A 26,749-nucleotide genomic window follows, 5' to 3' on the forward strand; every position below is an offset into this window, starting at 1 on the left:
TTGTTTAGAGAGTCATTATTGCCTAATACTGCTGATGATCCAGGAAGCAAAGCTGCTTTGGACAATGGGTCAGTGAGTCATTTAGTCCACGTATGATAACAACAACTTTGTATATAAAGTTGAGTAATCCAGACTGTACTATGAACATAATAAGGAAGTAATGCATTTGGTACTGAAAATTTAAGGCAGCTTCCCCAAGACTCATAATGATAACAGAAGTTTACAACGTCAAGGAAATCTTATCCTATTACCTCAAAGTGTCATGCAATTTTATGTTTTAGGTTTTTTGAATGTATGTCAGGAAGACAGTTGTGTCCATCCATGTATAAAACACGGCTTTATGAACGAAGATGCCATTTGCACAAAATTAATGAATACGAACTGTCACTAAGTATCATCATCTCTGCAGCAAACGTCCGTGGATAAAAGGAACTAGACAGTAAAAAATAAAAAGGGCAGAAAAAAAATCGAGTTGGCACAAACAGGTCAGAAGTATTTCAGTTTCACTTTGATAACACATAATAATTCTTCCTAAAAATTGCAACTCTTTCAAACTGTTTATCATCGTGACTGACGTGATGCTATCACAGAAGTATTAATAAACATTGTGTTAAAGTAAAAAGCATGTCATGTTTCGGAACCTGACTCTGTGTCTAAGGTGAGCAACAGACTTATTTTAGTTTTGTCTTGCTTAACTAAAGGCTGTTTTGAGGAACATGAGGGTTTCAAAATGAATTTTAAAGAAGAAGCCTAATATGGAGATGTACTGTATGGACAGCATTTACACTCATTAAATTACAATTTTTCAATAAATTACTAAAGTGCAATAACAAAGAAGAACACATCTCAACCTCTCCCAGCCCCACCTCACCTCTGGGAAACTTCTGGGGAGATTTCATCCTTGACCAGCAGAGTGACACAAAGGGTTTTTGTTGTACTTTTGTTTACTGATGAATGAGCAATTACTGTAAACACTATTTAAACATTCAAGACTGGTTACTCTATCTATGCTGATTTATACTGATACAGATTTATTTACTCTATAAATCTGCTGAAAGGTCCATTGAATGTCGTCATGAATTTTAAATATAGCTTCAGTATTTATGTACATATTTGACATATTTGATATTTATTATATAATAATTTAATGGCATCTGTGGAGAAGCAGAGCATGTACAGATAGTATTACTGGACATACAACAGATGTTTGTAAGTCAGTTTGCAGCTGTGCATCATTGGTTTGTCACATCAGCAATTTTTGCTTGCTTTACTACTTGCATATTTATTTTTTTGTTATTTTTTTGTTATTTCTACAAAATAACAGGGAATCTTATTATCTAAGCCTTTTCACAAATACATTTTTACCTAGAATCGTGGAAAATACTTCATCACTAATGGTATACAACCAGTATTACTCTCAGTGACTAAGCAAACACTACAGTGAGCACGCCACGATGCTCTACAGGTCAATCTGAACGCTATTTGCCAATAGATTCAGTGAGGTTACACTTTAGCATTGGCCTTTTTAACAGCTGGATTTTCGCTTTCCAACATGCAGTCACACCTAACAGACACAGTGAGCACAGGCTTGGTTGAATCTCAAGAATTTTTGTCGGATAAACATGACGAATAGATTGGACTAGATAGTGATTCTTTGGCAGCTTTCACTGTTCACACCTGGTTTCTATTTTGTGATGATTATTGGTCCTCAGCTCAGTCTAACTCTGCACAGACAAATAGGGCTTCAGCTTCTCCTTGTTACAGGTGAATTACATTTGGCAAAGAAAAACCCCAATTGAGCTTGTTCTTAAACTTGCAGATTGTGTTGAAAACTCTGAGGAAGGAGGAAGCGGCTATGTGCTGAATGCCAAGGTGATTTCACAAGATAAACTAATGGAAAGAAAAAAATGCACCACCTTGAAAAATGAGCAGGAAGAAACTGAGGGTGTAAAAAAATGTCATAATGTGTCATGGAATCTGTTCTATTATTATTCCCTCAGGGCTTTTGTGACGCCAGGGATCTCTCAACAGCATGTGGACACAGTGCTAATGATTTGCATTATATTGCTGTCAGTCAGCACCTCTTTAGTCTGTTTGTCTGTTTGTACTTCCCTTATAGTGTGCTATAGGCTGCTCACCTCACAATATACACAACAGGAAGTGCAGTCTTATTTTGTAATAAGTGTACAGTGTCAGTGTACAACACACAATTCCAGGTTGGCATGTTCATCTGAGACCTGCTGCCGTTTTGAATTATTGGAATGACACACTTACTCTGCCATAAATTACTGGTCATTAAGATAAGTCAAGTGTCACATTTGGGAATCAATACAATAAACAGTAAGAGTAAGATCACTTGAATGGGAAATAGGTCAATAGCCATTATACAATACAATAGCCATTTTAAGGACAACTCAGACTCAACTCAGCTCTATTTTCAACTTATTGCAGCTTTCATCAGCCTTAAAATGAAATCTGTCCTCCTCAGTTGTACTTAGGTTCACATTCAACTTGGATTTTACAGAGCAAAGACTCACATTCAACTTGGATTTTAACACCTGGAAAAGGCATATGGCATTACTGGAATGACACACTTACTCTGCCATAAATTACTGGTCATAAAGATTAAAGAGTCATTTTTGGGAAACAATACAATACGTCAACAACATTATAACGGGAAGACCACTTTCCTGTTCACTTGAGTGGGAAATGGGTTTCAGACTTTTGGACCCCTCTGTTACTGTAGACAATGGCCCTTTTAAGACAACTCAGACTCAACTTGTCAGACTCAGCTCTGTCATCAACCTAGTGCAGTGGAACGCTAACATGCTAAACATAGCATTGTACAGACCTACAGTTAGCTTAATATGTTAAATATACTGAAAACAACAACTGAATGTAAAGATGATTTAATCTTCAATCTACTGAATTAAAGATGTAATAAGACAGTTCAATAATCAGATTTGTTAGCTTTAAAGTTTATGAACCAATACTGTAGAAACAGGCAGGACTGAGTGTGAATACACTCACCGAGCAGCAGGGACACATGAGAGAGAATAAAAAGCTTGAGAAGAATGTGGCAACAATGACATTTGTTTGGTTTTCTGTCAGGTTTTATCACGATTACTGGCAAGAAATCAATGATCACACAGTGAGTATAGTACATGAACAGGAAGAATACAGCTGGTACAACATGATGGCAGCTGCATGACAAATGAGATACTGAGCTGGATCAATGGATGAAGCTGAGTACCAGGTTTTAACACCTGGAAAATGCAGATGGCAGACCAGCCTGATTCAGGACAGTGTAAAACTGGGCAAAGGCATGACAGAGCTTGGAAGATGGTACCTTGACACTAGCAGTAAGGGCTGCTAGCTTATATGCCAATTTAAAAGTAGTCTTTTTCTGTAAGTTGACTTACAACAACATGTAAAGCTTTTTTTCATGGAAAAACAGGAAGAATTGTTTTTTCAAAATTATAAAAGTCCTCCACACTTTATTATCCAACCGGGGAAACTGCACCAGAACTATCTGAATTGCTGAGTTTAACCAGTTATGAGACTTACCAATACGTTTACTGTTACTGTGACTAAAGAGCTCATATTCAAATGTGAATGTCACAAGACTGTGTGCACAAAAGCAGAGCAAGCAGGCCCCAACAAGGTTAACGGGAAAAGTACATTCTTATTTTATTAATCAATATTTTCTTTCAACCAAAGACACCTACTAAAGCTGAAGCCTACGATTCAAGTGATCAATATCCTTTCTACATCCAAGATCCACATCCAGAACTTATCAGTCATAGTACCAGGTTAAAAGAAATTCCACATTTCCTAAAATACAGAGGAGATGACCTCAGTGTTCTTAATGTTAACGATGCCTGAAAAAGAAACCTTTCTGGATTCAAGCTACAACAAATTGGAAAACCTCATCCAATAAAAACTAGAAACCCAACACAAAAACAAGAAGTTATCAGATTATATATGTTTAGAAATCATAGTGAAGCCACTAATGAAGCCATGGCAGGTGCATGAAATAGGCAGACCAGTTTCTTGAGGGCAGCAGCGTGCAGCATGGTTGTGGTGAAGGTGGTGCTGTTGATGACAGCTGACTGGGTGACTTGGAAAAAGGAATCAACAGGTGAAACAAGGACATCACGAACAGGAAAGAGGCAGTAAAATGCAGTTGGGGCTGCACGAGCACAAGGAATGAAGTTTTACATGAAGAATGTAATAGATTTGAAGGTTTGTGGCGCGGTGCCTAGATTTTGTTACCGAGGGAGGGAAACATCTGAACAAGGCCGCTTTAAAGGAACTGAACCGTGGAAATATGAAATTATTACATGTGCACTCAGTCAAAAGCGTCACAGGCAAGCACAAAATTAAAAAATGGTTTTCCACAGCATCAAAGGTGCTAAATGTTCAACATGATGTGATGAGGAGTGTGAGAAAAGAATAGCTTCATGATGAAAGTGGTTCTACTGTTACATTTGCAGGTTCGGTGCAGCAGGGGTCAGCATGATTACATTCAACCATGGGCCAGTTTTTTCAGGGTTGTTCACTAGGGGCCAACTGGGGGTACTGAGGATACACAGGCCTGTAAGTTGACATCTTTGTTAGTAAGGGTATTTTATTTTTCAGTATTTTATTTATATTAATATTAAAACTGATTTATTAATATGTTTTTTTTCCCCATTTGGGAATTGGGACTAAAATTTACAGCAGTTTATGTTCATTTATCAAATAAATAAATAAATAAATATCTTATTTACACTGATCTCTGCTCTGTGTTGCACAATGAGACATGACATATGTAGCTACACATGATAATCAGTGACATGATTCAGTACTGTTGTTGTAGAAAGATCTCATCTACACATCGCCTCCGATTAGGTGTTTATTGGGATTCACATGAGCCTTGTTTTTACATTGTTATGTAAAGTAGATCCATGAAAAATCAAGTGGAGCCTTTGATACAAAAAAGGGAAGGGAAAACTTTACCGCTGCAGTATCCTACAGCTGCTGCGTGTGCTGTGTGTGCGTGGTACGTTCAGTGTGGTTAAACACACTTTGTAAAGAACAATTTAAATCGTGTTTATCCTTTAGGGTAATGTAATATACTGCTTATTAGTGTTAGCAGAAGAACTATCAGTTAAACCACTGTGAGTATTTTTTTTCATTTTTTCAAATCTTCAAATCAACACTGATGGTTTCAGAGATTGCTCTAGCAATAAAAGAGCATAAATAATAAATAAAGTAAAGTACAAGAGTCTCAAATGGTTCTTAAGTGCAGGAACTGAGTAAATGTAAGTTACTTTTCATCACTGACATTTATAGTGACTCACATGTGGTGTGGAATAACCTGCCGTTTGGTTTTGTTTCCAATGTTTCTCTTTCGATTTTAGCGGCACTGATGCAGCCACAAAGGAGAGTTTATTCTAACAAAAATACCCATTGAATGAATTGAATGAATGATTTTTCACTGCAGCAGTCACCAAGAAATGCCACTCAAAAATGTATCTGATGCACGCAAAGCCTTCGAATGAGACACCTCACAGTGATGGTGTGGTCTCTTCCTCTGTTGGTGCTAAGAGACTATACAAAGACTGAAATTAAATTTCACAGGAAGTTTTCTGTTGCTCATCTGACCTCAAAGATCCTCTTTCCACTGGTCTGTGAATCTGCCCAAGAACATACAGAAAAAGGAAATCTAATATTAATAACTTTGCATTTGACCTTTATTTTGGGGAAAACTGTGGGTTGTGATTGGATAGTCTTTGGTTTTAACACGTGAGTCAAAGTTTTGATAACAAACTGCTTCAAAAAGCTTCAAAACAAAAAGTATATGACATAACACGAAACATGATATCAATTTAGGATGTTATAATAATGTAGGTAAACAGTTCAAATCAGCTGAAAAGTATGAAAAATCACATCAAATAGAAAAAAGTCTCAGTTATTCAGGATAATCATATCTTGCTGTGACTACTTTGTTCACAACACAGACAAAATTCAATTCACGAGCAGTGGGTGGGAGTGGCAGCAGAAATAACAGAGAGGGAGGCCTCAATTTGTTGACATATAAAACCACAGCTATCAGCTTTTGGCTATGAACCAGCTGGGATATGTGTAAAAACTTGAGGTAAAGTGACCCCGTAACATTTCAAGTTTCTGGAACAGGATAAAACAGGAATATTTTGTATCTATTCTGTATCTGTTTCTAGGCACCTAAATCCTTTGTCAAAGATGACATGGAGATGACATATCCCCAAGTCTCAACCCGATAAGGGAGAAAGAGAGCACTGATTCAAAAAAAAAAGACTATAGATACTTAGGAAACATTTGGTCTCAGATGATGGCCCTTTGTTATCAGTAATAGGGAGTAGAACTGAGTGAAACATCACTTAATATAAAAAGACTCAAAAGCTCTTTTTTTAAGTTGAAGTGTAGGGTATTTGATCTTATGTATAATTCAAGACAAACAGGTTAGATAGATGCATTGAAAATAAAGGCACAACCTCAACATAACAAAAGCCTGAGAAATCCTCTGAGCACCAGAGCTTCCTCAATTTTGGTCTGGGTTGTGTGCGTGTGTGTGTGTGTCTAACGCAACATGGCTCCACATCGTAAGGAACTGCCTGAACATGTGAGAAACCGTATTGTAAGATTTCATAAAGATGGGAGAGGTTATAAGAGCATCAGAAGGCTACCACAGCTGCAGCAGTGGTTAGGAAGTATAGAAAGAGCCAAAGTACCACAGTGGCTGTCATCAAACAATGTTTCTGACTTGGCACAAGGATTATCTCGTCGCATGAAGTCAACAAGACCGTGCCCAGTACGAAAACCATTTCTCATGAAGCAGCGCAAAACTGATTAAACTTTGCCAAAGGAACACGAAAAGAAGCTTGATGAATGTTGGTCAGATGAAACCAAAATAAATGAGTTTGGATCAGATGCGGTCCAGCACGTTTGGAGTGGACCTGGCCAGGAGCTGGGAGTGTGCTGATATGGCACCATGATGTGAGTTTGTATCCAAATACTGAATGAAAAGATAACTCCCAGTCCCAGGAGAAGAATTTCCCAACATGACTGAGGCTGACTTGACAAGTGAAAATGCCATTGAAGAAACAACTTGGATGGAAACATTTGAAAAGAACAATAGAACCCATGAAAAAACCCCAGTTCGATTTCCTTGTGCTTGACTCCCTCTGCTGTTTCATGCACCGTCTGCCAACTGATTATCATTGCTGTGGAGGACTGAGTGAGTCACACTCGTGCAGGGAAGGATTACACGTACACACAAACAAAAACAGTATCTCTTTGTCCTGCACACAGAGACAGACAGTACAGCCATAGAGGTGTGGAGGACATGCAAGCTCACTTTAATCTATGTTTTAATCCTCTGCAGAGTTCAGTGATTAATGCGCTGGAGAAGGTTTGTCATTGTTTTTTCCCCACCATTGTGCAAAGTGCGAGAACATAATTGTAAAGCATATCAAGTAACTGGTGGATGAGACCCACATGCACTCTTATCCACATGTGAGAGCAGCAGGAAGCAACTTTTGCAGGTCAGTCATACGTGCAGGGTGGCAACTAATGATTAGTCCCATTAAAGATCTCCATTGATGTCATGATATCTCAAACAGCATTTGACTAATTGATTGTTTTGTTCTTCAAAATTGTCTGATCAACATGCAAATGTACAGTACGATGATGTGAAACAGAAAGAAGCAGCACATTTGAGAAACTGAAATTTTCAGTTATTAATTTCAGTTATTAAATATAATTATCAAAACAGTTATTGTGTCATTTTCTTCAATAGGATATGAATAATCAGCCCGAGTAGGATCCTACATGTCCTGTGTAATTATGTTTCATCCAGTTGTTTCCCAATATCTACAAATCCTCTTTTCACGAAGGGACTAAAACTGTGAGTCAACGTCGCTGACTTGTTGAGCCGTCATTATGTGAGGACTTTGCAACTTGTGTGTTTCAGGGGTTTAAAGAAAAGTTCAACAACAAAGCAAATGTCTCAGTATAAATTATTGATCAGTGCAACTTTGCAGTTTCACTGTTAAAACTGACTCCCACAATGAAAAGGATTTAACTGAGATAAAAATCCCACAAAAGACAAACAGCATTTGTGCTGGCATTTCATTAGTGGTCTATTACATAACAGGTAAATCAGGTGCCTGTCTCATGACAGAGGATAATCTACACGGAACTAAGTAATGTTTGTTTACCACAAACAGGAAGCCTCATGTGGAACAAAGACATGTCTAGAGGCAGCTGAACAGGTACAAAAAATGAAGTAGTTCAAGTCACAAGAAAAGAGGTTTAAATACGAAGTCAGCGAGAGACACTTTACCATCTGAGCTGTGACATGGCAGATCTACAGAGGCAGAAGTGAACTTCTAAAACAGCCAAGAGCCACAATCAAGTCAAGTCAAGACGACAAATGTAACTGTCAAGATCACAGATTTACAGAAGCCAATCACCGAAGTCTTTAGGATATGTATCATCTGGGAACTATGAATGTCTGTACAAAATGTTTGTGCCAGTTCATTTAGTAGATGTTGAGAGATTTTACTGGGTAACTGAAAACCGTGACCTGATGGTGTTGCTAGAGAAAAAAGTCAGGGCCTCACCAGAGCATGTAAGACTCATCCTCCTGGGACCATGAATTGCATGTAGTTGAGATCCAGAGAAATTTTGGTCCACAGAGATATTTCAGTGTGGCCCAAAATCATGGGCCAACCTTCAACTGCTGACACTGCCGTCCCTAAAAAATGTTTTTCCATTACTGTTTCTCAGAGGAGACGTGAGATTAGAAATCAGTCTGCGGTGTTGTGAAACAATTAATAGCTTCAGTGTGAGCAGACGGTAGTGCACATACAGTAGGCTACATTATAGTTTTAAAGAGAGGGAGAAGAGAAAGAGAGCTTCACTTTCACATCAACAGTCCTTGTCCTGAGATACAACTCAGTGGGTCCTGGAAGTGAACTGGTTATGTACAATGCCCTTCATATAAAACACCAACATATATCTCAGTCTTCATCATGAGGATCAACCAAACTATAGGGTAGTTTGATGCACTGCAGTCATTACATGTTTTAAATATATCGACAGTACATCTGTTAACACATTTGAATACTTCAAATACACAGTGTCAAGTTTTCACACCTTGATTTGAGGAACTGAGTATGAAACTTGACTAATATTAGCAGATTGAGAATCAAAGAAAAAAAACTGTTCCGCTATGCTAAAAAAAAATGCATGAGTTTTTTTTTTTCTCTCAAATTCTGGTTGGTTGGGATTATCGGGGGCAGGTGGGCCATGTCAAATACAAACTGCACTTGCAGTTCCCTGCACAGATCTAAGGAGGGAAGACATCCAACTACAACCCTGAACTTCACTGAAGATGGCGTTGCTCACGTTCGTGTTGTTTCTCCTCATTGGTCTCCAAGGCAATGGTAAGATAGCGCAAATTTTATCAGTTGTTATAAGATGATGAATTAATTCCTGAAGTGTAAAATCAAAAAAGTGAAACCATTAGCTAAATCACAGTGACGATGAATATTCATCCCCACAGCTCTGCCTTCAACTTTAAATGCAGATGGTTTGCAAAGTGTTCCAGAGGCCATGAGAGCAGTAAGTGACGATCCTTCATTTCTTGTAACTAAAGTATGTTTTTCAAACATAAATTAAACACAAATTTTAGAAAAAATAAAGGCTGATTTTTATTACAGTGCGATGTTTGTAATACTTTATATCCTACTCATTAAGAACATTACTGAACCACAAATATTATTTCCATAAAAAAAATGAAAATAATTCAAAAAATATCCAGGGATCTAGAAAATGATTCCTACATATTTATTTATGAAAATATTGTGCACTAAAATTGTATGTTATGATGCATTTATATATATCATAATCACTGTTCCATTTCTAAAAACAAGCATGCAATAATTGAAACAACACGAATGAATTTAGAAACAAAATGACATGTGAAAGAAAACAGTTTTAATCTCTTTCAGAGGGAACCGAGATTTTCATTTCCTCAAAGTCAGGAAGTGTCTCGGTAAACTTTCAATCTGGAAGATTCAAACAACAAAACTTTTATGTTTTTCTAATATTTCAGTTTTGAATCTGATGGAACTAATACAGCCACGAATGAATTGATCAGCTGTATCTATAACACATGCAACTTAGAATTTGGCAATTGGCATTTGTAAGTGAGTAAACCAGTTTAAGGTATTAATTTATTGTCATTATGTGACTTGTTTTATACTCAGAATGGGGACGTCTGCCAGGACTGCACCAAAATATTTGAACTCCTTGCTGACCTGCTTTCCAATGCAGACCTCCAGGTGAGTGCAATAGTTGACTAAACAGCAAACACATACCAGAGGATCAATATTTGCTCACTGATAATATAAGTATGTCCATATTCATAAGTCAAGATTAAAATGCACACTCTGCTATCTCAAGTGTTTGCTAAGATCTCTGGTTGAATAGTTTTCATTAACAAAAAAAAAATTGAAATTCCTCAAATCATTGTCCACCTGTTCTTTTATCTGCTAAAGCACATTCTTCACACTCAGAGATGCAAACTTCCACTTCCTATTTTCTATGCCTGAAGAAAATTGAAATGACATTTCACAGAGAGTTTCTGTTTTTTAACTTTACCGCAAAGATCCTCTTTTCTCTGAGCAGGGTCTGGCCAGCGGGGAGCTGGGGAGTCTGATCTGAATTCAAAGAGACAAAACATAAATTGGTTACTCTCTATATCCCACAACATAAAAGAAATACAGTTTACCACTTATCTAAGCCTATATTTTAGTGAACACACTGGGTTGGGATTGTTAGCTGTGAACGAAAAAGTAAAAGCTCCCTCAGTTCTGTGATGATTCCATGTAAGTATTTGATTTGTGAAATTTATCAATTAGACACACACAGTGCGCCATGGTTTAAAGATGCAACAACCAAAAGTTTATGAAATAAAATCTTCTACCTAGTAAATAAAAAGTAAAAAGCTAAATTCAGTTACCTCATCAGATTTGTGAATCTGATGATTTTTCTTTAGGGTGAGACATGACTGTGGAAACCATAACGTGAGTTTTTCTCTCTGGTTTCTCGGGAGCTGGCTAGATTAACTGTCAGTTAATGAGCCCGTTGATAAAAGGTCTGTGATTGGCTAAAAGACGTGGGGGCTTGAACTCATGATAGCTTCACTGTCATTGAAAGTGACATTAAATTTAATAATAAATTAAATACAATAAAATTCTACTATTATTATTATTATTATTATTAATAATAATTAATATGTATTTATATCTGGTTGTTTTAATCTCTTCCTTTGACCATAAGTCATCTGGCTTTCATTGCACCTGTTACTCACAGATGACATGGAGTTACCAGATGACATCATCTGCCCACTATTGTATTTTTTTTGGTTTTTCAGCCTCTATATTTTCTGTGCCTTTAAAGCTCCAAAGAAAAAGAGCAATTAATTATGGAAAAAAAATATCTTTATGAAACATTGCTTCAGTTTTCTGACCCTTAATTAAGGGTTGGCAGAAGGGACAATGCTGCACCTTCCTAAAATGAAAAACAATTGCCACCCCTTCACTTTAGAAAAAGATCATCGATGGCATTGAAAGCGTGTGCAACCACATGCCTGGGCCGACTGCCAAACTCTGCAAAGAAGAGGTGGAGAAGATGCTTCCTCTGGCCATCAACTTCATTACTGCTGTGGCAGTAAGTGTCAGTTTACCAGAATAATATCAGCACTAAAATAACAACGGTGTGACTGCTAGGCTTTACCGTCTGTGTCTCTGTGAGGTCTATTCTCAACACACCTCTTTCTCTGTAGAAACCGGAGGAGGTCTGCAAAATCCTCGGGCTCTGTGGCTCCTGTGACAAACAGGACAAGATGCTCAGCTATTTTGTGAAGGAGGCCCTCCAGGCCGCTGTGGCAAGTGAAGATGTCAGTTCAGTACAACACACAGGGACACATTCGAAAAGAATAATATAATATTTTGTGAAATTTCTTTTTCTTGTGCTTGACTCCCTCTGCTGTTTGTGTCTGTCTATCAGGTGGTGCCCACAACACAATGCTCCTTCTGTATTTTCCTTGTCAAGACTCTGGAGGACCTGCTGCCTAAAGACAGGTCGGAGGTGAGTCACACACACGACACAGTGAGGGAACAAATGTGCACATGAACAAACACAGTATCTTTTTGTCCTGCACACAGACATTCGAATGCCACCAGACAACAACGCTGACAGTGCAGACCCACAGAGGCCTGCTCGTGTTATCATGCTACTGTTACTCTACATCCTCCTCTACACACTGGTGCCGCAGTCAAGCTGCAGGGGATTTCCAAACTTTTGCCCTCCTCCATAAAAATATCCCCAAACTGCTCCTTTCAGGGTGGGACTTAAAATACGAGTCAGCTTCGGTGCCCCCGGGGATGACCCAGATCTTTCAACATCAAACTGCAAATATTTCTCTACCTGCTCCACACCTGATAGTACTTCTTTCAGATACTGATTTGGTATCTGACTGCATTTTATGATTTTACATTGTACTGTATATCCGGTCCGCATTGAAAGAAGAAAAACCAGGAATTAGGCTGATAAACTCTTACGGACAAAAGGATTATCTGAACTTCAGTTGTAAGGAATGTTGCAAAGATATGACATCTTAACGGCATCAAAAGGTTAAACTTTTCTATTGTTAACGAAGAGTTTGCTTTAGATTATTTCAGAAATAATCAACCTCTATTCTATAAAGTTTCATGGCTTCATCAGCTGTAGTGAGGTGTGTTTTAATAATCCTTCACACACAGATGATGTTCTGCACTCACAGTTCAGTGCCGTGCCACCACACAGTGCTGCTGACACTGTGGACACCCAGACTCACGCTGATTTTACTGTCTATTGCACAGGCTGCTGTGATCAAGCTGCTGGAGGAGATTTGTCATATTTTGCCCTCCTCCTACCGCGCCCAGTGTGAGGCCGTCATTGACAAGTTCAGCAAGTCGGTGCTGGAAGCAATCATGAGCTACGCTACGCCCCAGGCCATCTGCGCTCTCATCCACCTGTGTAAAGGGCAGGAGGCTGCTGTTGTAGGTCAGTCCACTTCAGTGATGTGTGCAGGGCTGCAGCCAAGGCTGAGGCTAAGGCTTTTTTTTCATTATGGATTTTTGTAATTAACTTGATTCAATGCTCAGGCTGTAAAAAAAAAACTTCACTGCTTCACTCTGAAATCCAAAGGTATATAGACTATTTATACAGCAGATTTGAACTTGCTATAGCAGGGAAAGTACAAGTTTAGCTAATAATAATGTTGATATAATAATGAAGAATTATAATAATGATGGCCCTGTTACATTTATGTATCCCCATATCAAACCAAGTCAAGTAGCATGCACTTCATTTTGCAGTTACACTGGACGAATTGAAATAGCCACTGTGACAGACGTTTTCAATTAAATGATACAAAAACAAACATATTTGGTCACATTTTCTAGAGGCTAGAACCAGCAAATGTTTATCCAAAAAAAATTTAAAAAAAGGATTATTAATCAACAATCAAATCAATTCTCTTCCTCATCTTCTATTAAAAAATCAAATGTTTCTTTTTTCACCCAGATCCGTGCACTTTGATAACGTACAGGTGCAGAGACATGAAGACTGCCCTCAGATGTGGAGTAAGTAAACAGCCATCAGGTTGTGAAGCTGATTAGATTAATTAATCCTCTGATCAAATTTTTACCTGCGACCGCTCTGCTCCAAACAGACTGTGTTCTACTGTCAGAGATTCGCCTGGAAGCCTCTCGACTACAACACGATCTAACATGTTGAGGTAGGTGGGACTTCATGAGAGTTTTGTGACATATTAAATAAGAAAATATACGGTAAAATAATATCCGGTAACTGCTCTTTTCAGGGTGGGATGAAAAAAAGAGTCAACACCGGTGCCCCCATGGATGACTCAGCTCTTTCAACATCAAACTGCAAATATTTATCTACCTGCACCACAGCTGAGGCAGTCTCTCTATAATTTTTTTCAGATGTGATTGCTGCATTTGATATCTTACTGCATTTTATGATTTTGCTTTGTATACTCTCTGCATTGAGAAGAAAACAGGAACTTAGGCTGAAAACCTATTACGGAGGAAAGGATTATCTGAAGGGATCAGAAGGTTAAAAGCTTAAAGTTTCATAATTATACTCTCTATTACTCACTCTATTTTTAATTAAGATTTTTCTTGACATTTTTGTACTAACCTCTTTTCTATAGATAACATGTCATGGCTTCACCAGCTTTAATGAAGTGTCTTTCTGTAACCTTTCAAATACAGATGATTTCAGGAGAATGACCTGAATAAATTTTGAGGTGTGAAACATCACTAGAACTGACTTACCTACTCTTTTGCCATTAAAGAAGCACTTCACTAATTTATCTATGCGAGTTTTTCATAGACTGGTATTACAATATAATTTTTCAACAGCACTCGGATCTAAATCCGGAGCCTTATGAGAATTGCGATCCAACTTCAGTGGTAATGCTTCCTGATCTTGAACTTTAGCATTTCAGATTTCAAAGTGAAGTGAGGGGAATGTGTTTTTATGCGACGGAGAGTAGAAAGAGCCACAATAGAAAATAATCTAATTATTTTGTGTCAATGAACTTCTATTCTTTTTAAATACTGGCACCTACAGCTGCTTTTCACTATTTTAATTTTCCATCTACAGCATTTTGTCACTGGCTGTTGCAACAACCTCCACATGCAAATGATCATTTGAACTAATTATTTAGGCTCATACCATATAAACTAAGGTTGGACATAATCTACAGCATTACCTTAACATAAACCTGCTGTATGATAGAAAATAAATAGCCAAAAGCACATCCTTTAAGCACAAGCAAGCGTGCAGTTTATTTGAAGGGTTTAAAAGAGAAACTCAACAACAAGTCAGACTCCTCAGTGTGAATTATTGAAGAGGGCAACTTCGCAGCCTCGGGGTAAAAACTGGGTGGGGGCAGGGTCAATAGGCAAGGAGTCAGATATTTGGGGGCATGGGAAAGGGGCATTGCTGAAAATTAGAAAAGGCACTTTAACACACATTCAGCGACCACACTGACACACTCACTTCCGATCTTTTAAAAAATTATTTTACAGAGAAAGAAAAAATATCCTCAAACTCTTCCACCCACAGGAGACCATGTAAACAGGCTGGTTTCTCTGTACAACACCAACCAATCATTTGCCTTGTCTGTGGATGAGCTAGAAGACGCAAACATATTATTAAAAAAAAAAAAAAAATCTTTGAGAGGTTAAGTCATTTCACCAGATGATCACAGATAGATCAATTTAAACTGCTTCCACAGCACCACTCTGTGGCTCCTGTATGAGGTTTCTCTGTAATACACTCAAGGAACCACAAGGTGATGCCAGAGGAGTCAAACTAAAGACGACATATCAGTGTTATTACAGTAGAAAAAAAAATCTTCAATTGAGTATTGTTTATGGGGACACAGTGCCATTTAGCTACACGATGAAGAGACAATAACTGTGCACACAGCTCAGACCAGGGACCAACTGTGGTGATTCTAACAGTGATTACTAATTTCACTCCGGCTTACAGCTGGCTTAGCATCAACTATGCATCTATACTGTGTGGATACACATCCAGGAGTAAAGTCAAGGAACAGGGTGACTAAGGAAGCATTCAAAAGGCATATACTGTGTATTCACAACAACTTGGGTTCAAACCTGGCCAAGGTCTCCGGAACATTTCCTCCCTCACCTTATCTACATTTCTTACAAAGTAAAAAGGAAGATAGGAAAACTTGTGACTTGTGCCATCCATGACACACAGTGTGATGGTGCAGAGAATGAATACGTTTTTTTTTGTTTTTTTTAAAAAAACAAATAAATAAATAAATAAAAAGAAAAGTTTCAGCTGCAAGCGCGACATTCATTTGGGAACTACTGTGCGTGTAACATTGAAAACAGAAGCCTTTGCATTTTTGGGTAACTTCAAGAAATAATGTGCTGTGCCGTTCCAGTGGAAGATTCAAAATCCACAAGCATAAAGTTACATATCTGATCCCATGTTCTCATTTGTACGAAACTTAACTCTGCTGAGAAGACGAGAGCAGTAATGTCTTACATTCACTAAGCTGATTGTGCACTGCCTCTTATCTCTTTGTCTTGGTCTGGCTGTAGCACTGTTCTTTATCCATACCAGTGCACTTTTTATACTGTAGGCAGGAGTGACTAAAGATGTCAGGGCCTGAAACGTGTGCAACTGAGTCGAAAACAGTTTAGATAATGTAACTTGTGTCTTAGATTTTTCAGTTGTCCTTCCTCGCAAGTCAAACTATTAGGTCCCACAATAGTCAAATGCCACTATATAAATCTTTCAAGTACAGTGTTGCCATTGGATAACGGCAGACCCTGTCCAGATGCTACTGAGCCTGGGTTTCTCTGTAGCTACTCCCAGAGTCAGTCTCAGGAAGGGTGAGTACTGTATCACATCTTTATCTTGGTCAGTAGAACATTGACACATTCAACATCATCTGAAACATTCACATGACATTTAAAACTAACAAAATAAATTACAAAAATGGAGTGATTTCATGGTGCAGCCCAACATAACCACAGGGTCATTAGCAGCTTCTGACTTCTCTGTAAAACGTCAGAAAAACATGGCCTGAAGGGACAGCACAAATACAAAAATTAGCAGGTTTTATAGAAAGTGTTTGACCCCATTTGTGCCATAAAAATTGCAAAAGCAGGGAGGGTGTGGGCCGTGAGGGGGAACTGAGGTGATGCAACACAAAATGGCTATTAACCCAACAATGTTAGGTGAAATGGAAAATGACGTGTTGCCATTAGAGCGGATGGCAATCACTGATCTCTTCTACAACTAAACTGCAATGAGATTTGGATTTTAAAAGCTGAGGAATACCAGAAATGTTTTCACGACTGGTAAATATTTGCATGGTCCAGATAAACTGTCAATAATACCTATCAGTGTCAGGAAACTAAAAAAAAAAAATAAAAAAAAATGAGGTGAGCCACCACATCTAAGATGAATAAAAGCTGGCAGCACTGCTCAAATCTATACGCACACTCTTTTCATGTCTGTTCAGGTGAATATCTTGGCAACTGAAATACTATTGTATTCTGTTCAAGGATGTGTACAACACCAATAGGTGGGGAAAGGGTATCTTTTCATGTAGTAGAGGCTGTGGTGATGTGGCTGTTTGTGCGAGAAGGAAGGAGAGGGAGGAGGAGAAAGAGGAGGAGGAAGGAGGGAGGTAGACAAACACATAGGTTTATCTGTAATACACCTAAGGCCCGCTGGGAGATTAGAGGAGGAGGTTCAGTACTTCATCTTCTTGGGCACCTCCCATGAAAAAACGTCACGACCAAAGTGACCGTAAGCTGCTGTGCGCTGGTAGATGGGTTTCTTCAGGTCAAGATCCCTGAGACAGAAATTAAATGATGATTTATAAAAACCTGAAATATGTGTAAAATGTGTATAATGGGGATTTTAATTGTTTGTTAGCAAAACTCTAAAATTGGACACCGCACCATACCTCACGATAACTCCTGGACGGAGGTCAAAGTTCTTCTTCACGATGTCCAGCAGCTCCTTCTCGCTCTTCTGGGATGTCCCATAGTGGAAGATGGAGATTGAGAGCGGATGGGCGACTCCAATAGCATAGGATACCTAAAACAGTTATCAACAATTATGTACAGAACTTTAGCTAAGACAGGAGAGACATTTTAAAAACCAGAAAGCATTCAGCATAGTCTACCTATCTTTTTCAGTATTTCAGAATTCAGTTTTGAAAATGTTTGGGGAAAGGTAAAGTTTTTGAATTTGTACCTGGGTCTCTTAAAAAACAAGTACTAACATGAACTCTGTGGTAAAAGAAATGTGAAAAATATTGTTTGTAAGCTTTTCCTTTACTACAGTGGCAACTAGAACTAGATGGATAAGTCGGCCTGGTCAATATATAGACATACTAGCTTATCACGAATGTCAGTACAGAAAGGTTATTTAGACACTGTGTCATAGTTTGTCCACCTGAGAACCTGTTTGTATGGTGAAATATCAATATCAAACTCCAAAACCCAGCATCAGTCTGTCTGTAGTGACACTCGATGAACAGAGGACACATAAAGCAAACACAATTAAAGCTAATTTGTTTGCTAAAAACAGTCTCACCTTCAGGCCTTACTAATACATACTGTAGTAACCCCTCAACGGTTTGTTATACTGCACACTCACCTGGACCAACACACGCTTGCAGAGCCCAGCTTTTACCAGAGATTTGGCCACCCAGCGGGCAGCATAGGCAGCAGAGCGATCTACCTTTGTGTAGTCCTTCCCGGAAAAGGCTCCACCTCCATGAGCCCCCCAACCCCCGTAAGTATCAACAATGATCTTACGCCCAGTCAGACCGGCATCACCCTTTGGGAAAGAACAGTCTCGTTACCTACAGGACTTTGAGTTTATGAACATTTGACACAAATACATTTGACAGAAGCATTTTAGAACAGCTACTTTTTACTTTTTTTTTCTGTAAATATATCATAATTAAATTAAAAAGATTTGGGCCCATAACAACATGTTTTCACTGAAACTTCGATTCAAATCAATTGCATGGATCTGGTAACAAATTAACATTTTAATTGTCTTTAGTGTGACGAGGAACTAAAGAGGCACAGAGTTTAAAGAAGCTCTTGTCTCACCTGTGGTCCTCCAATGACAAAGCGGCCACTGGGCTGCAGGTGGTATACGGTGTCATCATCGAGATAGCCACTGGGAACCACGGCTTTCACCACATGCTCCTTCAGACAGTGACGCATCTCATCCAAACATACACCCTCATCATGCTGCACAGACACCACAACGGTGTGGACACGCAAGGGCACCATGGCGCCCCGGTCTTGACGGTACTGAACGGTCACCTGAAGGGGGGAAAAAAAACAAACAATGAATAAATATTCTAAAGCTCATAGACACACACCCTTCCCTTACGCAATGTAAATAAATAATGTGTACATTCTCCTAACAGTGACTGATATACCCCCTAACCCTAGAATCACATTTGATGTGGACGTCATTATCTTCCTAATGTTAACTTAAATTACTCTTGGATTCAGAGAGTGTGTTAGTACTGGCAATATGCTCTGAGATACGAAAGATGGGAAAAACTGCTGCGCATTACGTATAGTGAAACAATTAGTCAATTAATCGTTGACCGACTGACTGAAAATGAACTGGCAAGAATTTCATTTATCAGCCAAAAAATGCCAAACATTCACTGGTTTTAGCGTCTCATATGTAGGATTAGCTGCTTTTCTATTTCATATCATTGTAAATTGAACAACTTCAGTTTTTGGAGTTGAGACATCACCTTGGGCTCTGACAACTTGCTACTGGATTTCTTTTTAAATTTCCCAACATTTTATAACGTATGCAATTATCTTAGAAAATGTCAACACATCAATCAATGATTGAAATAGCAGCTCTTATTTATAGCAGTAGAATATTTCTCTGAGCACCTTTCAAATATATATTTGTAAAGAAACATTTAAACCAAGTATTATGGAAGCTTTAAAAAAAACCCTGCAATGCAGTGTTTTCCGCGCTTTACTTTCTAAGCAATGCAGATGGATTATGTCGAAGTAAGTTCCCTTGTCTAACCTGAGTTTTGGAATCGGGTCGGAGCCACGGCAGTGTTCCATTTCGGCGTAATTCGGCCATCTTGGCATTGAGCTTGTGGGCCAGGACAATAGTGAGGGGCATACACTCCTCAGTCTCATCAGTTGCATATCCAAACATCAGGCCCTGTCAGGGGTGCAGTTGCAAATAATAGCATGAATAGAGGGGAAAAATAATATGACAAACTCCATCACCACCACATTTTCTGACTCCAGTTACCCAACTGTGGCCCAAACACAAACATAAATGTAAGACCCTCCGACCTGGTCGCCAGCTCCTACATCTTCCTCTTTCCGATCCAGATGAACACCCTGAGCAATGTCAGGGGACTGTTGCTCCAAAGCCACCAACACATTGCAGGTCTTGTAGTCAAAGCCTGTAGAACAAGACAAGTGAGCCTCAGTAAACTACTTCACATGTCAATCTGCACCACTGATCCTCACATACACTATGATTTACAACTAAATATGACTCATCATGTATGAACAAACAGTATGGAACAGGTCTGTCTGGATTCGTCTCATTCACAATAGTGTAATGTAAGGTGATTTTCCATTCAGTCAAGGTGGCTTCATTAAAGCTGACACGTAAGACTCTGTATATCTGCATCTTTCCAGGAACCCTTCATGTTCAGCCTGAGGGACAGGACATCACCTACGAGAGGTGCATAGCTTTCGGTGCCTCCTGAACAGGTAGCCTACTTGGTTTTAGGTCATTACTCACACCCAACAGACAAACCTTTTTCTTCACGGTTCGTTTGTGCGTAAGAGAGAGGCTTTAACTACATGAATCTCAACCCTAACTAAACCGCGACAACCAACTTTCATAACCGCACCTTTGGAGGAGTCGTCATAGCCGATGTGCTTGATTGCGTCTCTGACGATCTTCTGGTAGTCAACGTTGGCCCTGGAGGTGATCTCCCCGGCCAGCAGGATCATCCCTGTCTTAGCAACAGTCTCTGTGGACACAGGGACATGCAGTGTGAGGGATGAAAACAAGGAAGGTGGAAGGAACAAGGAGGTGAAGGGAAACAGAGCACGTTGGCTGGCATACTGAAGCAGGTTTAAATTTGTGTTTAGATAATTTTACATTTGAAGACATGCAGACCATATATAATATTATGAAAAAATGTGCAAGGGCTGCACCTAATGATTATTTCACTGTTAATTAATGTGACAGTTATTTTATATATTAATAGATTTTTTGTTTGGTCTATAAAACATCAGAAAACAGTGAAAAATATCCACCACAACACAGTATATATAACACAGTATTTCAGTATATTTAAAATATTTAGCCTCTACGAATTGTTGCAGTTTTATCATCAACATCTAAATCTACCATATAAAACTTTAAATCTTGATGCAGGATGTAAACCATTGGTCTAGCCCCCCCCCCCCCCCCCCCCACTTTTGGATGATATGTCCAATGAATCTCTGGCAGATGGCCTTTTATCCAGCAGATTCAAATTTCCAAAGTGTGTGATACAATATTTTTTACCTCGTCAACCTTCAAGCAGTAAAACATAATGCAAATAATCAACCTCTAAAAGCACAGGTTGTGAGTTGTGAGTGGTTGCATGATGTCCAACACAGCATAAAAACTTTAAAGGCTTTGAAATCTTAGTGTTAAAGTGGGATGGATCAACAGCTATCACTGGTTAGACTGGTTCTCACAGCCAACCGGAAAGTTTGCCTGCCAGTACCCCCTCTCACTTAGTTGCTCAACTTCATGCCCTGGCACTTGTTAAATATCCTGAGTCTTAGGTAAAGCCAACAAACAAAGACCAAATGTACCCAATTCTGAAATTAAACATCCCATCCTTGGAAGATTGCAATGTCACGCCTTCATCACCTGCATCTCTGTATTCGTATACGCACAATATGGTCATTTCATGGAAACAGAGAACATTATAAAAACGTGCAATGGGGAATTTTAGCTCCTTGTTTTGCTCCTGAGTTTGGTTCCAAGAGCTCCTTCACTGTGTGTTTCAGAGAATTAACATGATACAGTAGAAAATATTTCTCAACAGAGGAAACAAAAGAAGCAACGTGTGTAAATGAGGGGACCTGCTTTGCTAAACGCCTCATCTCGCATGTCCACATTTTGACAACAAATACTCAGTGAACAATAGCCTCTGTGGTCATCTTGCTTTGCTGTGTAAAGACTTACCACATGCTACTTTGGCATCAGGGTCTTGTCTGAGGTGTGCGTCCAACACAGCATCACTGATCTGGTCACAAATTTTATCTGTGGAGTAACACGTGAACATTTTTAACCTGTTGACACACAAGATTTTCACCTATGCTCTGCTTAAAGATAAATATGCACACACACACAGTAGAAGACTTGTTACATGTAGTTACACTTACAAGTTCCCACCACTATGATATATATATATATATATATATATAAACATTTAAAATTAGTTCACATTCTTGGTTACTGAGGTGTTGAATTCACTAAACTACAACCTGCCTATATACAGAAACACATTTATTTTATTCCACTCAAGCAACAATGGCATATTTATTTATATATGTATATATGTAGAGCATGCTCATGATTACTAATCAATGCAGTGTTTTTAAACACAAAGTTTTAGTGCTAAAATCACGGTTTTGTGCACTTGCACCTGTTTCCTAATGCAGCTATTTATCAGAACTGGTTTAACATAATCTAAATCCATTCAAAGTACAAGAACAAAAGGTCCAAAAAAAACAGGAAACAGAACAGGAAACATCAGGAAAAACTTTCCAAAATGATAATATCAATAATGAATCACTTCAAGAACTTATTATTTACAACATAGTCACTGGTGATCCTGACAGAATATGGTCTATCTACTATTGGACAATCTTTAAAACACATTTATTTTCTGGCCCCTGTTGCAGTTTGCATGAACATGAAGCACACAACCAAGACAGGCTCTCTCTTGTCCCTGTGCGTTGGTCTATACCTCTGATGACTACTGATGTGTATGCAGTGATGAATATTTGTGATAACTTCTAACATCTTCTCCAAGTTTATTGTGATCTCACTGTTGTTTCTACCTCCTCCATTCCTCAAGTCCTGCAGGGTCTTCCGCCCTGAAATATTCTGTAATTATTCCAAAACACAACTCAAGACAGGAGTGACAGCATTCCTAGGATGGCTGAAGCTGTTCGGATGTGTTCCAAATATTTTCTTCACCCACTGTAAATGCCAAGTGTAAAGGAACTCCTTGAAGCATATCATTATTGGAGATCTCTGTGGGTACTTCTACTGTACTCCAACTATAAAGTGTGTGGATTTGACTACTTTACACCCACAGTTGAGCGGCAGCCCCTGCAGTACCTATATTTAGGAGTACTGGTAAGCCTATTATCCGTTTCAATAGAGCTGCCCCCACTGCCCCAGTGTAAGACTGAAAACTGTGCTGTATTGTATGACTAGCTGCTGAATAGATCTGCAATTTAAATGTTGTATGGAACAGATGGACAACCAGCTAACACTAACAACCTAATACAACAGCCCTGCAATAAATCCAACCTTAATGAGGGTTATAATGTTCAGTTTTTGTTTAATCTGTTCATGGTCACTTTGGAGACTTTGGATAATCTACCCTTGCTGATGCAAACTACAGCTTCCAAAATAAAGCTGAAGCTGCAACATAGATTTATAGCAGGGCTGTCCTATTGGACTGTATTAGTTTTGAGGTGTTTTGAGTGAGGTGTACCTGATGAACTGCCAACTGAGTGTATATTACAAATGTCTGGAACTTTCTATGTCATGGTGCAATTTTGAAGCTCAAAATTTGTTAGCTATTCTATAACTCTGGACTTAAGATGGGAAAGAAAGAGATTTTTCTATTGTCCATTACCAAACAAAGATTCATATTCATTCATTTATAAACAGGCTTTAAGACTTAAAAAACTAAAAGGATAATTTTCAATTTTGGAGAGTAACCACCGCACAGTTTAATAAATCTAATATTAAAGTAATCTCTTTGTAATCTTTGTATGAGATTACTGCTTAGACAGTAACAAACCTGCTGCTTCTGTATACATGTCACATCTAGTCCAGTGCTACTGGAGCCACTGTCATGATGCAATAACTGTCTTTCCTGACTTAGCAGTAACAACAAAATACACACCTTAACTTATAATTATTACCAGCTACAGACACCGCTCCTGTTAAGCGTAGACACATTTTGAAATCATATAAGAAAACCTTGTGGCGCCACATGACAGGCACCAACAGTTACTGACATGAGGTTAGCTTTAACAGCTAGCTGCCGTGTTGTTAGCATGCAGCCGCGACTTTCCAAATTAACTCCAAAGCCTGTATTTTCCCCATCCTATGACAGGACTGTTGTCATTTACTGTGTGAATTACATGTGGGCTACTTTTACACTGTACGTAGAGCCAGTTTTAAAGTGTGTTGACAGAGATACAGGGAGGATGAACCGGCTACTTAGTGAACAGCTGACAGACAACAACACGGTAACAGCTAATGGTAACGTGCCACATGACCTTGTTTGAGAGGCTAACAGGATGCTATCAGGCTAATTATGGTGGTCAGCGACCTCGGAGACAGGCAAACTTACCGGGGTGTCCTTCTCCGACCGATTCAGAAGTGAAGAGGAAGCAGTCTTCATCAATGAAGGAGTCGTTGTGGAAGCCGTTCAGATGGGAGTTCATTTTAGTCTATAGACACACTGTTAGCTAACCAGCTAGCCGCTCAGACAGCGAGACCTGCTCTTACAGTTCAGAAGGCGGACAGAGTTTTGCAGTCTTTACACAGGTATCCTGCTGTCACTCACACAATCACACACAGGGCTACCACACCGCTTTAAGCTCCTGCTTCCCGGATGAAAAAAGTGCGGGTCGGGCAGCTCTACTTATTCTCCTGGAGAACTTCTTCAGACCCTTCCAGTCATTTCTCTGCAGCCAATGTTGTTGTTGAGCACAGACCATGTGGTGCGAGGGGGCGTGCTCTAGTGAAGGCAAACTAAAAAAATGCCCCTGAGGTGAGAAGCACCTTAACGGCTGCTATGAAGTGTATTTGCTTTGATTATTTCACTTATTTGATGTATTTTTAAAGTCCTGGAGAACTATTACAGGCCTAAGAGGAGATCAGTATTTTACTTATTTTATTAATTTCCATAAGACTTGAATAGGTGAAGGGATCCAGTATTTTATCTGACAGGGATTTTTAGAGGCCAGAAGAAGTCAAATTACATATTTTTCTGTTATTTTAAGGCTCTTTATAGGCCAGAGGAGGAGATTGTATCCAGTATTTTACCTACAGTGACAAGAAGAAATAAGTGAAAAAGTATGTGAACCCCTCGGCTAAAGGCATCAACAAAAAAAAGAGTTATCAAACCTGGATACCTGTGGGCTAAAAAAATCAATGAAATATTTTAAATCTGCTATTCACAAGAAATATCTGCAGATGTGAACCATGACTTGATCTGCATAAAGCGGAAAGATCATCTCAAAGAGTTTAAATATTCCACATCAGACAAACTGTCTATAAATGGAGAAGATTTAGATCTGTGGCTTGTCTCCCTAGATGTGGGCTTCCAGCTAAGATGGCTCCAAAAGCTAAACACAGAATGATCAGTAACGTTAACGAAGGACCACAAAAGCTTGAAGGAAACGTCAAAGCTGGTTAACATCTTTGTTCACAAGTCTACCTTATGCAAATCACTGTGCATGGTCGCATGAGGCATGGTACCTACCATGAATACCAAAAAGGAAGCCGCTGCTCTCCAATAAAAATGTCACTGTGTGCCTGAAGTTTGCCAAAGAGCAACTTGACACTCCACAACTCTACTGGCAAAATTTTTTATGGACAGATGAAAATAAGGTTGAACTGTTTTGGAAGAACACGCAGCACTATGTAATGTGTCATGTGTCATGTGCAACATGAAAACATCATCCCAAAGGTGAAGAACAGTGGAGGGAGCATCATGATTTGGGGGCTTTGCTACCTCTGGTCCTTGACAGCTCGACATCACCAAGTGGAAAATGAATTTTATCAAGGGACTGTATCTTACATGATAATGTCGGGGGGGGGGCTAAGCTGAGTAGAAGTTGGGTGATGCAGCAGAACAAAGACCCTAAACGTCAGGGTAAATAATACAGAATAACTTTAAACAAAGCGAATCCACCTGTAGGACAGGCCCAGTCAGAACCCAGACCTAAGTCCAGTAGAGACGCTGTGGCGTGAACTGAAGAGAGCCGCTAACTCCAGACATCCTAAGAATATATCTAAGCTGAAGCAGTTCAACATTGTACAGGTCTGATCAGCAGTTACTGGAAGGTGTTGAAGCAGGTTCGACCAGTTACCAAATCCATGGGCTAACTTACTTTTTTCCACCAGCACTGTGGAATGTTTATTGGGTGTGTTCAATAAAGACACGAAAGATTATAAAATTGTGTAACATTAGCTTAAGTGCATTGAAGACCAGACATTTTATGACTAATTCAGAAAACAGAGAGTCCAAAGAGTTCACATACTTTTTCTTGCCACTGTATTTCTTGAAGAAAATCTTATTTTAAAATCATACCAAGGAATATAATCTTCTGTCTTCACTGCCAAACTTCATAGGAATTAAGTATTTTTTCTGTTCAGTGTGTGAAGGGGGAAAAAAAACCTTGTTGTTACAGTTGTTACAGTGGATGTGATAATTTAGAGTTGACCACTTAACTTTCGAAAAATGAAAGTGTCTGAAATGGTGAGTTCAAGCTTTGCTACATAAGGGACATGATGCATCAGTACTCCTACCACTGGCGTCAGATGCCCTTATTTTTGGCTGCCCATCCGATAAAACTCAATACTCAGGGGGTGACTCTTCTTTGACCGTGTAGCTTGTTTCACCTCTCCTCCCTGGTGAGACTATCTTTGGTTTTAGATCCTCTTGCTAATCCAAAAGTGATTATCTTGATTACAAACATAAGGGCAAACCATAAGCTGTGCACACTTATCCATGTCTCCA

The 26,749-nt window shown here is 39.0% G+C and overlaps 2 protein-coding genes across 2 annotated transcripts; one reads left to right on the plus strand and one right to left on the minus strand.

The window, feature by feature from the left end:
* The first annotated feature begins 9,315 nt into the window (after nt 1-9,315).
* LOC130186687 (prosaposin) lies at nt 9,316-14,423 on the plus strand. Its single transcript, XM_056403948.1, has 10 exons — nt 9,316-9,473; nt 9,593-9,651; nt 10,299-10,373; nt 11,641-11,763; nt 11,879-11,992; nt 12,103-12,183; nt 12,957-13,140; nt 13,663-13,721; nt 13,811-13,876; nt 13,961-14,423. Exons 1-9 carry the CDS (start codon nt 9,422-9,424, stop codon nt 13,865-13,867), a joined length of 804 nt encoding a protein of 267 aa, XP_056259923.1. The 5' UTR covers nt 9,316-9,421; the 3' UTR covers nt 13,868-13,876; nt 13,961-14,423.
* On the minus strand, nt 14,260-24,679 carry mat2aa (methionine adenosyltransferase II, alpha a). Its single transcript, XM_056403947.1, has 9 exons — nt 24,353-24,679; nt 21,937-22,014; nt 20,600-20,722; nt 20,028-20,140; nt 19,747-19,890; nt 18,789-19,007; nt 18,325-18,507; nt 17,627-17,760; nt 14,260-17,512 (listed from the first exon to the last, which is right to left on the minus strand). The coding sequence occupies exons 1-9, from the start codon at nt 24,444-24,446 to the stop codon at nt 17,410-17,412; spliced, it is 1,191 nt and encodes a 396-aa protein (XP_056259922.1). The 5' UTR covers nt 24,447-24,679; the 3' UTR covers nt 14,260-17,409.
* Between the last annotated feature and the right edge of the window lie 2,070 nt (nt 24,680-26,749).

The sequence above is a fragment of the Seriola aureovittata genome, chromosome 18 (genome assembly GCF_021018895.1).
Source record: "Seriola aureovittata isolate HTS-2021-v1 ecotype China chromosome 18, ASM2101889v1, whole genome shotgun sequence".
NCBI classification, from domain to species: Eukaryota; Metazoa; Chordata; class Actinopteri; order Carangiformes; family Carangidae; genus Seriola; species Seriola aureovittata.